This window comes from Heterocephalus glaber, unplaced genomic scaffold (assembly GCF_053883595.1).
Source record: "Heterocephalus glaber isolate CG9 unplaced genomic scaffold, H.glaber_assembly_v1.0 deba00001479, whole genome shotgun sequence".
Taxonomy (NCBI): domain Eukaryota; kingdom Metazoa; phylum Chordata; class Mammalia; order Rodentia; family Bathyergidae; genus Heterocephalus; species Heterocephalus glaber.
In genome coordinates this window covers 1,831,770-1,846,322 of record NW_028258316.1, presented here as the reverse complement: position 1 = coordinate 1,846,322, position 14,553 = coordinate 1,831,770, and the positions used below count along the sequence as shown (strand labels likewise).

Genomic DNA, 14,553 nt, shown 5'->3' with positions numbered 1-14,553 from the left:
GGAGGCTGCGGCGGAAGGCGGGGCTTAGCGACTGAGGGGCGGGGCGAAGGTCGGGGGGGGGGGTTCAGATGCGGAGACCGGGAGGCTGTGGGCGGAGGGCGGGTCCTGGAGGCTGAGGGGCGGAGCGGGGAGGGGCGGGGCGCGCGCGGCCCCTTTAAGGCTTGGCCTACGTGGCAGCCTGTGGAGCCGCTGCCGCGCTGCGAGGCCGGCTGGGCACTTCCTGTGGAGGCCGCAGCGGGCGAGCGCGACCCCGAGCCAGGCCCAGCCGCCGCCGCCATGGGCCAGAACGACCTGATGGGCACGGCGGAGGACGTCGCCGACCAGGTGGGCCCGCCCGGCCCCCTCGCCCCTCCTCCGCCGCCGGGGTGCGCGGAGGGCTGGGGCGGGAGGCCGCGGGGCCGGGGCCGGGGCCGGGGTCGGGGGAGGGCGCCCCGCAAGCGGGACCCCGAGGGACGGCGGCGGGATGCTCCGGGCGGGGGCCGCGAGGGACCGCGAAGGCCCGGGCCGCCTTCTGCCCCCTGAACCCCGTGACCCCGCACAGCCCCTCGCGGGGCGCCCTGGCGGCGGCGGGACCCGGGTCCTCCCGGGGGAAGGGGGCGCCCTGCCTGCCGCTTCCCCGCCGGACAGCCCCGCTCCACGCCTGTGCTGTGCCGGGGTTCGCGCCCTCCCGGTGGACTCTGACCGGGCACGAGGGCCGGGCGGGGTAGTCCCCGAGGCCCCTCCGGAGTGCACAGGAGGCCTCAGGACGGGGAGGCCGGGCCGCGGGACAGTGAAGGCACAGCTTCCGTCTCTGATTAAGCTCGGCCAGAAGAGCCGGGTGGGGATCGGGGATCGTTCCATACGTGCCCTTTACTTCTGAAAGTGTCCCGTTAGGTCTGCACATTAGCCATAATTGGCCCCGTAGGCGGGGCTGCGCCTGCCCCCTGCCAGCCTTTCTTCCTTGGCCTCTGTGGCTGGGCCCCAGGTACAGGTAGTGACGGTTCAGTTTTTAATTTTAGGGGGGTGTACTGAATAAGCAAACTCTGAGTCCTAGCCTTCTTTGAAATTTTGTGTGTATTTGATTTGGGCATTTTCTGATCTGTCGGCAAACTAGCCTTTCCACCATTCACTCCCCTCGACCCCATGGTGGGTGACATCTTTCTCGTGTGTCCTCATCACTGGGTTCTTTGGCATCATCTTCCTGTGAACTGGTATTTTAGAACTAATTGGGGGAAAGAAGGTATATCAACCTGAAATATTTTTTCGTAAGGTCATGGTTTTGTGTTTAAAGACAAATTAAAAACTGTTCCTCACAGAAACAGTTCCTATCAAAAGTTCTTAAGAATCAAGTAGGCCTTTTTTCACTGACACGATTTGTAGTGACCCAGTTTTGTTTCCCCAAGTAGCAACTCTAAGAAGATGGCTCCTCTGCCGAGGGAAGCATGGGGGCCCAGTACACTTGCTCTTCAGCCTCCAAGCCCTGAGTTTTGCAAGTGAATTTCATAACCAAACCCAGATAGATGTCTGCAGTCGAGCTGCTGCCAACTCTCAAATGAATGATTTTCTACAGACAGAAAAGTTCAGACTCTCTTTATGTAATCCTAGCTTCTTTTTCTCCATATATTTGGCTTTACTTTAAGCAAAAGTGGCAGGATCTTGGGTCTGGAAGGGCCCTCTCAGGGGTAGGGTAGACCCACCATGTTGCTGAAGGGAAGGCTGGGTCCCCTCCGGCTTCTGGGCTTGCTGGTGGCACAGCCCAGAGAGAATCTGGGGCCTCCAACCCTTAGGGTAGTGAGTGCTCTATGGAGTAGCCTCAGGGCCTGGAGTTGGGGGGAGGGTCTTAAAAACACTGCCACGCACATCACTGGCAGTGGTGGGTGCTGGATCTGCCTGTGGGGTGGTGAAGGAAGTCACAGGCCCTTTGGTGCCCCTCTGTGGTGCTGGACAGGTGTGACTCTGTTGCCCTTCAAAACCAGGGTCAAGACCCTCTGCTGTGGGCAGTGCCCACTTCCTATGACAAAACTCTGACTGAGCTTGGGGGCACTTTGGTTTTGATATTCACCCTCACCATTTAAAACAAAGCTGGCTAGGGTCGGGGATTTAGCTCAGTGGTTCTGCTGCCTGCCCTGCGAGCGCAAGGAGCTGAGTTTGATCCCCGGTACCAAAAATAAAATAAAATAAAATAAAACAAAGCTGACTATAGGAAGAGGTAAGTGAGGAGACTAATCTGCAGTGGGGGTCTGTCGTGGAGGTCACCATCAGGTAATGGAACATTCACTTTGTCTAATCTTGTCTTCAGAAAACAGAAGCAAAAGTGAAGTGACTGCATTTGCCCGGAGTCGGGTCTGCTGAGGCTGAGACCTAAAAAGTGTTGTCTCGGCCCACCCCGGGTGATAGGCGGGCCGGGCCTAGTTGTGCCTTCCTGCGACCCTCCTGACGTCCAGGGCCTGGGGAGGTTGCTGGGGCCTGCACTCTTCTTGTCTGGTTACCGGACAGCGTCCTCCCAGCCACCTTTCCTTTGTGCAGCAGCAGCCAGCCGGTGGGGAAGTGCGCTGCTTGGTGCCCGCTGGCAGGCTCCTCCGAGCTGAGTCTCCACCCCTGGCATCAGGCTCCTGCCCTTGGCAGCCAGGGACAGTGTCCTCTAGCCCCAGGAAGCCAGGCTCTGGAGAAAGTCCTACGGCTGCTGTGCGAGGGAGCTGGGCATTCGGAGCCATGAGAGCCCAGGTTGGAAGGGGCCAGAAACTCATGAACTCAGCACTCCAGACTAACGTCCCTGCCTTGTAGCCGCCACTCTCTGCCTACTGACAGATTGTGGAGTGTCATCTCTGACCATGCTCACACACGTAAGTGGGACATCAGCGCTTAATGGGCTCTGCCTAATGGCTGTCTCCAGGGTAATAGGAAAGCCTCTGGTGCTTTCACCCATCCTTTGGGAGGCAGAGCTAGTCCTGTCCCGGGACCTAGGAGCTGGCCTGGGGTTTTGTTGACCTGAGGAGTACCAGACAGGCCCTGACAAGGCCCCCTAGACCCCACATGCAGCATTATAGTATTTGGCTTGTGATTAAAATAGAACGCCTGGCACTCTGGCGCAGCCAGGTCCTGGTGACAGTGGTGGGCTCCCTGAGCAGTTCCTTCTCGTGCTGGTCTTTTGGTTTGGGATTTTTTGGGTTTTTTGGTACCAGGGATCGAACTCAGGACCTTGTGCTTGCAAGGCAGGTGCGGTGCCACTGAGCTAAATCCCCAGCCCTTGGGTTTGGTTTTTTGAGACAGGGTGTCACTATGTAGTCCAGGCTGGCCTCCAACTCGCAGCAGTCCTCCTGTTCAGCCTCTCAAGTGCTGGGACTACAGGCATGCGCCACCACGCCTAGCTTTGCTGATCATAACAGGATCTTAAAAAAAGGTGTGCCTTTCTGGGGAGTGGGGCAGGGCCACAGGGGAGACTGGTAGTAGCTCCCCCAGAAGATGAATGGAAGGTAAGACCTGGCTCTCCCCCCAGGACCTGGGTCACTTACCACACTCCCGTATTTAGTAAACCAGGTGAGTGACCCTGCAGCATAACGGCTCTTGACAAGGGACAGTGTGGGAACCTTCCCGGCAGCGCTTGGAGGGACCCTCGCTGGGGTCCTCGAGTTGTGGCTGACTCCTGTTCCAGCCTCAGCTCTGCCTGGTGCAGGAGTAGTCACAGTCTCATTTCCTGGGGTGTATGGGCTCGTGGGCCCCAGAATGGGGCAGCCCCAGTGTGCGATGATCGAGGAGATCTGACCTGCCTTCTCAAAGTCTTCACTTCCTCTCCTTCCTAAGCACCCAGAGAAGGCCAGGGTTTCTGCCCAGGGCGGGGCTGCCTACAGGTGGCCATGCCGTTGAGTTCCTGGTCCTGTCTCAGCAGCCTCAGGACAGGAGTAATTGTATTCTGAGACCCCACCAGTCTCTCTGTGACAGGCCCACCCTATACCTGTATGCTATCTGTGGGGTGGCGAGGCTCGTAAGGAGCCTGCCTGTGGCAGTGGGCTGTCCCCTCTCCACACTGTCTGCCCGCACCCACTGCCTGCTCTCCTGTCCTGCAACTGTAACAAGGTCCATGGTCACAGGGTTTGTGTGTTCGCAGTGTTCATGGCCAGGCTGGGCCATCGCCTTGCACCTGAGGGCTGCACTGTGGCCTCTCAGCTCTCCATGCCCCGTCCTGGTTGGGCTCCTCTCTGTGTGCTGAGGGGACAGTGGCTCTGGGACACTTTCCAGAGCAGTACACGTGGGTCCAGGCCTTGGCCAGCATACATGTCCAGTGGGGTCTGCCCTTGCTGTTAATCTTGGCTCTTCTTCCATGTTCCCATAGGTGTTCCTCAGAGGAGGGCTGGCTCATAGGAGCCCTGTGCCAGGCTGACCTAAGAGCAGCCAGGTGCACTTGCCTCTGAAAGGAGCCACACACACACAGGAGACGTGCCTAGTCCAGCGCTCATGGCTGCAGTTTTGTGCTTTTTTCCCAAAGCAAATTGCCGTGTGGGTCTCCTGCCCCACTGGCTTGCCCCTCCTTCCATGGCTGCCTGTGGCTTTTTAATCCTCTTGACCCAGACACCCCAATTAAGAGTAGCCGACTCATCAGGAGACTTTTAAGCATGGCCTCCATCTTGCAGGCTGTGTTCCTTGCAAATGAGCTGCTTGGTGTGGGCTGTGGGCCCAGGAAGGGTCGACCACAGCCTTGGGGCAGCGGTGCTCACCTGCAGGCGTGGCCCATGTAATCCTGTCGGCCGCCTGCCACCCCCAGGAGAAGCATGTCAGAACACCTCCAGTGTCTGTCGGCTGCCTGGGGTCCACCCCACCCTGGGCAGTCCCTCCACGAAGCGCCTCCTTCCTGGCAGTGGGTTTTCCCCAGGTGTAGACAAGGCGGAGGCCTGTTGCCAGCAGGGCTGCTCAGTGGCCACGAGAAGGTTCCTCCCTGGAGCGGCTGGATCAGGAGCAGCCCTGATAATGTCAGTTGTCTTTCCCAACCCTGGTGATTACACTGTTGCTTGGCACTTTGAGACATTAGAACTGTGTGGCAGAAACCGGGCAGCGTGTGGCGTGAGGGGTCCCTGGACCCTCCCGGGGTGTGTGTGTGTGTGTGTGTCCGTGTGTGTCCCACAGGGCCCTGACACTCAGCCAGGCGTATCTGGGGCCTGCCTTTTCTCTTTCTCTTTTTTCCTCCCTCTCTTCACAGCAGGTTTTCACTCTGTTGCCCAAGCTGGTTTTGAACTTGTGGGCTCAAGTGATCTTCCTGTGTCAGCCTCCCAAGTGCTGGGACCAGTGTGTGCCACCACCTGGCTATTTTTAATTTTTTTCTAAGCATCATTATATACTTTTTTTTTTTTTTTTTTTGAGACAGGGTCTTGCTCTGTAGTTCAGGCTGCTGGGATTTGGGTTTTTTTCTGGTTATTTTAAAGCAAGTCTTTCTCCCTCCTCTGCTTGTAGGTTTTTTGACTGCAAATTGTAGAGAATCGTAGTGACGACTCATTGAACTGTGTCACTTTGCACAGGGCAGCAGAGCCTCCCACAGCTCACCCGCCCCCACCTCCCTCTGGTCGGTGTCAGGATGGCTCGAACGCGAGCACCAGGTCTCCACCTGGGCTCTTCCCACACCCACCTGGCTGATCCTGTGGCTGGCTGTCTGGGGTGTGTGTCTGTCCCTGGCTTCTGAATAAGTTCGTGGAGTGGTGACACAGGCTCAGGCTTGGTCGGTGTGAAGGGATTGGCCACAGGGTGCCCCCCAAGGGCTGAGTCTGAGCCGAGGGCCCAGGTGCCACCAGCTGCACGGCAGCTGTGGCAGTAGCTCAGGCTCTGGAGCGCCCTGTGGAGACGCTGAAGATTGAGGAAGCTTCCTCTGTACCCCTTCACTGTTATAGCAGTAGTCACAGCCAGCCCAAGAGGGCACGCATGACCCACATTCACTCAGCTCCCCTTAGACAGGCAGACTCTGCCCTTTAGACTTCCTGACATGTCCCTCCTGGGGGCAGGGCCCTGATCTTTCTCCCAAGGGCCCGCTGTGTTATCACTGGATTTCTTTCACATGTATCTGAGCTCTGACGGGCTGTGTGGTGTATACCTGTATGACATTTGCACCTGGCCCCAGCAGAGCATGCTGACGTCCTGATCAGGCCATCACAGATGGCCTAACTCAAAACAACAGCAGGAAGCTAGGAGGGTATTTTCCCCCTCCATCATGCAGTGATTTTACACACTTGAGTTCATTGCCGTTCACAGTTATCTTCGTGCTGCTCTGGACATTCAGGTTAACTGGTAATGTAAACAGCCTCCAGCTGACCTGTGGTGCCCGGGCCAGGAGCCTTGTTCTGTCAGGAGGGCTCTCAGTACTTCCGGGAGCCAGCAGGTCAACACCTAAGCTGTGTGACCTGCCCAGCCCCAGGAAACCCTTGTGCCCTCCAGGCTTCGGTTTGCCCATTTCTAACACCGGGGACTGGACATGTGGCGTCCACAGAGGCATTTTGGTGCCATGGTTGGGGGTATAGGAGCTAGTAATGCCAGCTTGGGGGTGGAGGTTAGGGATGCTGTGCTGCTCAGGGGGTGGCCCTGAATGTCAGGGTGGGGAGTGGCGTGGGCTTTTTTTTTAGGATGCGGTCCTGTGATTCCTACTTGTTTGTGCTCCTGACTGACCATGGAAGCGCTGTGTCTCATGGCAGGTCCACCTTTGGTGGTGGCAGCTACCATCTAACCGTGCTGTGGAGGTGACAGGGGGATCAGTGTCAGTGCTGCAGACCCCACCCTAAAGGCCAGGTGCCAGCACACCCTGTGCTGAGTCTTACCCATGGGCCGAGTTTGGATTGTCTCGTGTGTCCAGACTCAAGGGAGTGCCTGGGAACAGGTGCCTGCGTACCCACATCCTCCCCAGAGGGCCTGGGTTATGCCCCGGGAGGTATGTGGCTGGTGCTCCAGGCTGCAGCCACCTCACCCTCGGTCTCTGGCCCTGCAGTTCCTGCGCGTCACCAAGCAGTACCTCCCGCACGTGGCCCGGCTCTGCCTGATCAGCACCTTCCTGGAGGACGGCATCCGCATGTGGTTCCAGTGGGGTGAGCAGCGTGACTACATTGACACCACCTGGAGCTGTGGCTACCTACTGGCCTCATCCTTCGTGTTCCTCAACCTTCTAGGACAGCTGAGTGAGTGGCCCGAAGTCACCCCAGGCGTGCCCAGGGTCCCCATTCCTGCACGAACAGCACTCAACCCAGAGCAAGGCTGTTGGTGATCAGGAGGGTCTGCAGCCTGGGTGGCCACGCTGGGCAGGGTTTGTCTGTGAGCACCAGGTGGGTACCTGGTGCTCAGTCCTGGGCTCACTGCTTTGGAGCTTCTGAAGGACTCAGGCACAGTCCCTGTTCGGAGTGCCCCAGGCAGATGATGCTGGAGACCAGGTGGCCAAGGCAGGCAAAAGGGATCCAGAAAGGCTGACAAGGGCTTGGGTCAGCACAGAAGGGGCGTGTCAGGGCCGCTGGTCTGCTCCTGGCCACCCATCATCTTCTGGTGCAGCCCACCCTCTGCACACTGCAGGGTGGGAAAGAGCCTGTTCCAAGCTGCCCATCGGTGAGGAGATGAGCCTCTGCTGGCCTGCCATTGGTAGATGGCGTGTTGGCTGGGCCAGCAAGGCATCCACGTTGTAGTCTGAGGTTCTCGCTGTGCCGGTGTCTCATTGTGTGGGCCTTGCTGTTGGCTAGAAGTCGCTGTTGGGTTGGGAGGTAGTTCACCCACAAGTGGGCCAGAGAGTTGGACGAGGTGGCAGTATACCGTGAGTGTCCCCAACCCTTGCTGTTCTCTTTCTAGCTGGCTGTGTCCTGGTGTTGAGCAGGAACTTTGTGCAATATGCCTGCTTCGGGCTCTTCGGAATCATAGCGCTGCAGGTACCTGGGGCGTGTGGCAAGTCTCACTTCAGAGTCACACTGTGGGGCACACGAACAGGTCTCTTGCTCTGGTAGAGATGAGTGTTGGGCCCAGTGTCCTCCCTTCAACCCCGTGTATTTGGAAGTCTGGCTGCCTGGAGCTGCTTGTCTTCGGGGGAAATGCTAGCATTTCCTCCTCCCAAGTTCAGGAGCAGCCACCCGGAGTTGGCTGTAGAGGCTGGTTCTCAACAGGTGCCAGCACCGGGCACTGGGCCCTCTTTTGTTACTTTCCTGAGTGTCCTGAGATGGGCGTGGGTGACATGGACGGCTGCAGCCAGGACGCTGACTGGCGATCACTTTCCTGCCTAAGCAGCAGTGCCTAGTTAGCCAGAAGGAAACGCTCACAGTGGGCTGTTTAATCCAGACCAGTGGTCTCCGAGGAGTCACCTTGTCTAGGACGTCATGCGCACAGCTCTGGCGATAAAACAGGCGCCAGGCCACGCTGCACTGAGAAACAGTGAACCAGATTGCTGGACATGGGGCTGCCCTTGGTGTCTGACAGTGGTTTTGTGTATTTCATATTCGCCCTCTGCTGGATAAACTGCCAATGTCATTCTTAATCTATGGAACTTATTTGAAAGTGCTGATTTACTTCTCTGTCCCACAGACGATCGCCTACAGCATTTTGTGGGACCTGAAGTTTCTGATGAGGTAGGTGTGCTCCGGCGCACTGTTGGCTGGAGGAATCCTCCAGTGCACAGTGCCTCTGAGGAGCAGACTTTCTGGTAGTGTCACAGACCCCGCCGCAGGCCAGCAGGGTGGTGAGAGAGCAGCCTCTCCTGGCCTGGGCATGTGGGCTGAGGGTCGCTCGGGTCCCAGCAGGAAGTGGAGACCAGCTTGGTTGCACCTCCACGGCCGCTCTGCCTCATGCTGGAGGCTGGTGCTGTGTGCTCAGGTTCACCTGGTCCTGCTGAGCGCTGCATGGGCCTCACCTCAGTCTGGCCTGGCAGGCGGATGCCCGGTGAGCTTCAGCTTCCAGCTACCCATTCTGTTCCTCAGGAACCTGGCCCTGGGAGGGGGCTTGCTGCTGCTCCTAGCAGAGTCCCGCTCAGAAGGGAAGAGCATGTTCGCAGGTGTCCCCACCATGCGCGAGAGCTCCCCCAAGCAGTACATGCAGCTTGGAGGCCGTGTCCTGCTGGTCTTGATGTTCATGACTCTGCTCCACTTCGATGCCAGCTTCTTTTCTGTGAGTACTGCTGCCTGCTGGGGGCCCTGGCTTCTCACACCCACTCTGGAGGGGTCTGAACAGTCTGGGCACAGGAAGCGGCCCTTTTACCTCAATCAAATAAGCCCCATCTGTCTCCTGTGCACCAAGAGCTGCCTCCCGGCAGGTGGAGTCCAAAGCCCACTGTCCTCCCCACAGGCCCCTCTGGCCCCACTTGAGCCTTTGCTGAGTGTGTTCATATGCAGTGCTAGGGCAGAGGGGCTGGGCAGGGCGCTGCCACCCGGGGGAGGGCAGTTTCCAGCCTGGATGGCTGGGTGGGCCGAGATGCGTTGGGCTAGAGTGAGGCACAAACCAGCAGCCCGTCCTGGAGTTCATCCTGGTAAATCTCCTGGGCGATGGTTTCCCTCTCCCCAGCCTTCCCCACTCAAATGGGTGGGTGGCTTCATCTGGTTCCCATGTGCTTCCTGCTCTCCCACAGCAGCAGTGGTTGCATCAGCCTGGCACAGGGGCCTTAATGACACAGCCAAAGGTCATGCATGAAACTCCCGAGCTGCTTCCCGCTGATGCCTTGCCTTTCACACCATGCAGATCGTCCAGAACCTCGTGGGCACGGCTCTGATGATCTTAGTGGCCATTGGTTTTAAAACCAAGCTGGCAGCGTTGACTCTCGTTGTCTGGCTGTTTGCCATCAACGTGTACTTCAACGCCTTCTGGACCATTCCCGTCTACAAACCCATGCACGACTTCCTGAAGTACGACTTCTTCCAGACCATGTCAGTAATCGGAGGCCTGCTCCTGGTGGTGGCGCTGGGCCCCGGCGGTGTCTCCATGGATGAGAAGAAGAAGGAGTGGTAACAAACAGTCCCTACCCTACCTGGCCAAGACCCAGCCATCGAGGACTGGTTCAGGGTGGAGCCGAGAAGCTGCCAGCATTTGTCCTCCCCTCCCCTCCCCTCCCTGGTAAAGGCACCGATGTTTTGAGAACTTTATTCGTAGACACCTGGAAACCAACGGGAAGGTCTGCTCTGGAACCAGTCTGGTACTGACCATTGAGTGCTGGCCATCCGGACGGTCAGCCCCCCAGCCCAGGCTTGGAGCGAGTAGTGTGGTGGGTCGTGGCCCCCAGCCCCATTTTGAGTCCTTTTTGGGGCGAGAGCCTTCCAGCTATACTAAGCAGACAATGTCACTCAGAGCAGTCTCCCTTGTTTCTTCGGTTTACATTCTTTGCTCAAAATGACACGATTTGAGATGATCTGTTCAGACACCTCACAGTTAAGCACCCTGGTTTAGAACCGTAACCAGTGGCTTCAACACTTCAACACCGTTCTGCCCGTCTTCTAGTTACTTTCCAGCTCAGCCAGTGAAGACCTAGAGAACCCCAGACCCAGGGAGTGACGCAGTACTGGAGGGGTGGCCGAGGCTGCTGGTGACAGATGTCACTCATTCACAGGCTCGGCTGGGCTCTGTGTCCCCAAGTCTGGCAGTGGGGAGGGCCGGCCAGGAGGCTGCACACAGGATAGCCAACCCCATCAGATCAGCTCGGGGAGCAGCTGCCCTGCAGGTCCCAGCCCAGTTACCTCACTCGACCTTCAGAGCCAGGCCTGGACGCCCCAGCAGCAAGTCACTGTCCCTGAGGCTGTTGCTTGCTCCAGTTTTGTCCAAGATTATGTCTCACAGTTTGTGATGCCTTATCGATTCGGTCTCAATCCTGTATTTAAAGTTTTCTAACATTGCCTTACACTGTGTCCTCTTTTTAGGGGGGAGGGCTCTGATGCTGTGGTTCTGCTCATCTGCATGGCAGTGAGGTCCATGAGGGTGGCTGGGGCCTCTCCAAGCCTCCCCCGGGCCCTTTGGGGAGATTGACCAGAGGCATGGCCCTGGAGGGGACAGTGGCCACTAACCCCATGTCTGTGGCCAAGGTGCATTCCAAGGCCACCCTGGGCCAGGCCTGAGCGGGCAGTGGTGGGGCCTGTGCAGGACAGCAGCTTACACCTGTCCCTCAGTGTTTCCTTCTGATTGGCACAAACTCCCATGCGTAAAATCTAGCAAAGACCGGCCAGGATCTAGCTCAGTGGTTCTGCTGCCTGCCTCGCAAGCACATGGTCCCAAGTCGATCCCCACTACCAAAAAAAAAAGATCTAGCAAGGGCTCCAGGGCACAGGGCCCTTGCCTCCCTGGGTGACGACACCGAAGGGCACCTGTCTCGGCTGGCACGTGCCTCCTCCCCATGAACACAGTGACAATCTCAGACAACACTGGCCATAGAATGACGCCGGCCCCAGGGTCAGCTTTGTCTTCAGCCCAGAGGGCTGGCGCCTGGGGGGGGTGGGGATCCAATCTGCCCATTGGTTTTGGCAAAACAGTTTCTGAAAATGCTTTTGCTTTATGTGGGAATAGGTATAAATCTCATTTTATGCTGTATTTTATATCTTAGTTGTGTTTGAAAACGTTCTGATCTTTGGAAACATTGAAATAAATAATGGCATTTGTGTATGCGGCGTGGTCGCATGGTGGTGTCCAGCCTGGGCAGGGCTCTGGTGAGCTGCGTGCTGCTCAAGACCCAAGGAGCACGGGGTGCGATCTCCCTTGAGCCCTGCTGCTTCGCGGGTGCGGAGCAGGCCATCCAGCCCTTCTTAGTGGGCAGTGAAGGTCAGAGACGCGATGAGAGAGGAGTCACCGAGGGCCTTCCTAACCCGCCTGCTTGAAGGAGCCCAAGCTCTTGGGCCTGCGGTGATGGCTCTGGAGCTTCTTGGTCAGGGAGCCCCGCTGCGTCTGCGGCAGAGCAGAGAGCTCGGTCAGGGCGAGCGGCCTTGCCCCTGCACCAGGGTGCTCTGCGCATGCGCCACCCCACCAGCCCAAGGAGGGCCGATTCCCACCGTTTCCCCGCAGTGCAGTGTGGGGCGGGGCGCCCTCTGCCCTTCGAAGTGAAGACCTGACACCCGCTCCCTTCTCTCCCACAGGGGACAGAAGGGCGCTGCCTGGAGCCAGGCCCCTTCCTCTGGGCTCCTGGGCCACAGGCCATGGCCGCACCCACTACAGCTGGGGGGGGGTGTCCTTGTCCTTTCAGACCACAGGTCGGGACCTTGCTCCTGGAGGCCCTCTTAACAGCAGCGCCCTCCGCTTCCCCTTGGACATTGTTGGCTTGGAATTCCACTTGTGAAAAAAGTCCTGTTGTTTTTGTTTCTGTGACACAGCCTTGCTAGTATAGTTCAGGGTGAATTCTCTGTGTAGGCCAGGCTGACCTCGAACTTGTGGTCCACCTCCTGCCTCTGTTCTGAGTCTGGGAATAGAGGTGTGATCCTTATTTTCCTAACTAACTGAAACCCACCACTGGGCAGGCTGCCTGCTGGCGGCCAGAAGCGACAGCTCACCTTCCTGCGCTTACAGGCCTCCTCACGGGCCACTTCCATCTCACGCCTGTCCCCGGGGCGCTTCCCTCCTGGGGACCCTGGCTTCTCATCCTCGTGCTCTGTCACAAAGCCATCGGTGTCGACCCCATTCTCAGGCTCTTCTGGGTCCTTTTCGGTGAACAGCTCGGCTAGGAGAAGCAGACATGGGGCTCATCTTCTGCAGGGAGTGAGAGTGCCACCAGCGGCAGGAGGAGGACACCTAGCAGAGCGGGGGCCGCCCAGGAGAGGCAGGTGGGGCGTGGAGCTGGGGGGCAGGACTGTGCTTACGTGGGTACAGGTCTGTCATGCTGTCGTCACTCAGGGCTGCCTCCTCATCACTGGACTCTGGCTGCCAGAAGGTGTCTTTCAGGCCTGGTGGCCTGTTCCCATCCATCTGGTATTCCCTCCTCCGCTTGTGCCGTAGGCAGGCAGGGACGAACTCCACGCCTTGCTTCTGACACTCCTCATCTGGGGACAAGCAGGCTGACTCGGTACCCAACACGCCCTGGTCCTCTGGGTACCGAGCCAACCTGTGTCCCAGGGCTGTGCCACACCTCACAGGATGAGCACCAGCACGGCACAGCGGGCACCTGGACTCGGGGACAGAGCTGGCAAGCTTGGGCTGCTCCCCCCGAGCCTGGCCAGGCCGCAAGCAGGCAGCCAGGGGGCACTGCACAGGCCCCATGTGCGCCCCACAGAGGCTGGACAAAAGCCACAAGCCTGTCACCTGCAGACAGCAGTCCTCTCCCCAGTGCCCAACGGGCCAGGCCTGGGGGCTCAGTGAGAGCCAGCTGGCTGCCGAGCCCTGGGGGCTCCTGGGCTTAGAGCCCGGGAGTTGGCATGAGGCTTTGGGAAGCCCCTTGCTGGGGTCGCCCTGCTGTCTCCTCCTGTCCCCAGGCTGGTACAGCTCAGCACTCCAAGTGTGGGCTCCAGGAACCAGGGGCCAACTAACCTGTGAGGGAGACCTGGCTGCCCTTCTGCGCTGGGAGGTAGAAGCCCAGGGACTCCCCTCCCCATCTTCCCATCCTCAGACTAACCAGGCAGATGCATCACCTGGGGGCCGCAGAAGGGTGACAAGGAGCCACTGCTGCCTTCACAGGGCGCACTCTGGCCAAGGGGAGGTGACAGCAGTCAAAGGCCTGTGCAGGGCCACTTACATTTCCGCAGTGCTCTCTGGTACCGATGGCCCTGGGTGTGCCTCAGCACGTGCTCCGGAGACTTGTTGATGTGTCGAAGAGTTAGTTTGCAGAACAACTGGTGCCTACGGGGCAAGAAGACCAGCGTGCAGGAGGTTCAGGGGAGAACCTATGGCCCTGCCACACGGCTGTAAGCAGGATCGCACCGAGAGCTGGGCATGGGGGTGATGTAGCCTGAGCGTCGGTTTTAAAAGATTCGGAAACAAACCCACGGCGCGGCTGGAGTGGAAACCACTGACCCACACGGTCTGTGACCTCTTACTGTCGCCTGAAAGGCGGGCACAGCCCCGACGCCACCCCAGGGCGAGCGCAGGCGGGAGGCAGCCTGCGCGCGAAGGCCCTTGTGTGGGACCTTTGCCACCACTTCCTCCCTCCGACGGCGGGCCAGCCACAGGCTGCACCCACACCGAGGGGCCCCGCGGCGAGGGTGGACCCTGTCTCAGTCCAGTAAGGGCGCGCCGGCCACCTACGGGTGCTTGGTGCTGGGCACGATGTGCGGCTCGAAGTCTGCGTAGTCAAAGGCCGGAGAGGCGCGCGCCAGTCGCTGGTACTTCTTGCCACGAGTGTAGACCTGCAGCTCGGGCAGGCGGCAGGGCAGCTCGTGGCCCGTCAGGGAGCAGCGCACCTGCAGAGGCGGGCAAGGCCGGATCAGGGCCCCGGCGTACCCCGCTACCCTCCTCGTCCCCGCCCCTCCGCGTCCCTCTCCTCCTGGTGCGGACCCTGTTGGCGCCAGGGAGCAGCCTCCCCTCCTCGTCCCCGCCCCTCCGCTCCCCTCTCCTCCTGGTGCGGACCCTGTTGACGAAAGGGAGCAGCCGCAGGCTCGGATGCTGGCTCAGGAAGGCCTGCAAGGCGTCAGATGGCTCGCCCATGATCAAGGCTGCGAGCCGCCAGGCGCATGGGCGTGGGGC

General features: G+C 59.1%; 2 protein-coding genes across 3 annotated transcripts; one reads left to right on the top strand and one right to left on the bottom strand.

Moving 5' to 3' along the window:
- Positions 1 to 150: 150 nt before the first annotated feature.
- On the top strand, positions 151 to 10,798 carry Surf4 (surfeit 4). Of its 2 annotated transcripts, XM_087182698.1 has the most exons (7): positions 172 to 324; positions 6,648 to 6,829; positions 6,938 to 7,124; positions 7,780 to 7,856; positions 8,503 to 8,546; positions 8,895 to 9,081; positions 9,649 to 10,798. In XM_087182698.1, the coding sequence occupies exons 2-7, from the start codon at positions 6,773 to 6,775 to the stop codon at positions 9,913 to 9,915; spliced, it is 819 nt and encodes a 272-aa protein (XP_087038824.1). In that variant the 5' UTR covers positions 172 to 324; positions 6,648 to 6,772; the 3' UTR covers positions 9,916 to 10,798. The 2 variants fall into 2 exon arrangements, with proteins under 2 accessions (XP_004849014.1, XP_087038824.1); XM_004848957.4 differs by lacking the exon at positions 6,648 to 6,829 and having other exon boundaries at positions 151 to 324.
- On the bottom strand, positions 9,649 to 14,551 carry Surf2 (surfeit 2). Its single transcript, XM_004848958.4, has 6 exons — positions 14,437 to 14,551; positions 14,116 to 14,270; positions 13,607 to 13,710; positions 12,738 to 12,917; positions 12,432 to 12,598; positions 9,649 to 11,832 (listed from the first exon to the last, which is right to left on the bottom strand). The coding sequence occupies exons 1-6, from the start codon at positions 14,512 to 14,514 to the stop codon at positions 11,749 to 11,751; spliced, it is 768 nt and encodes a 255-aa protein (XP_004849015.1). The 5' UTR covers positions 14,515 to 14,551; the 3' UTR covers positions 9,649 to 11,748.
- Between the last annotated feature and the right edge of the window lie 2 nt (positions 14,552 to 14,553).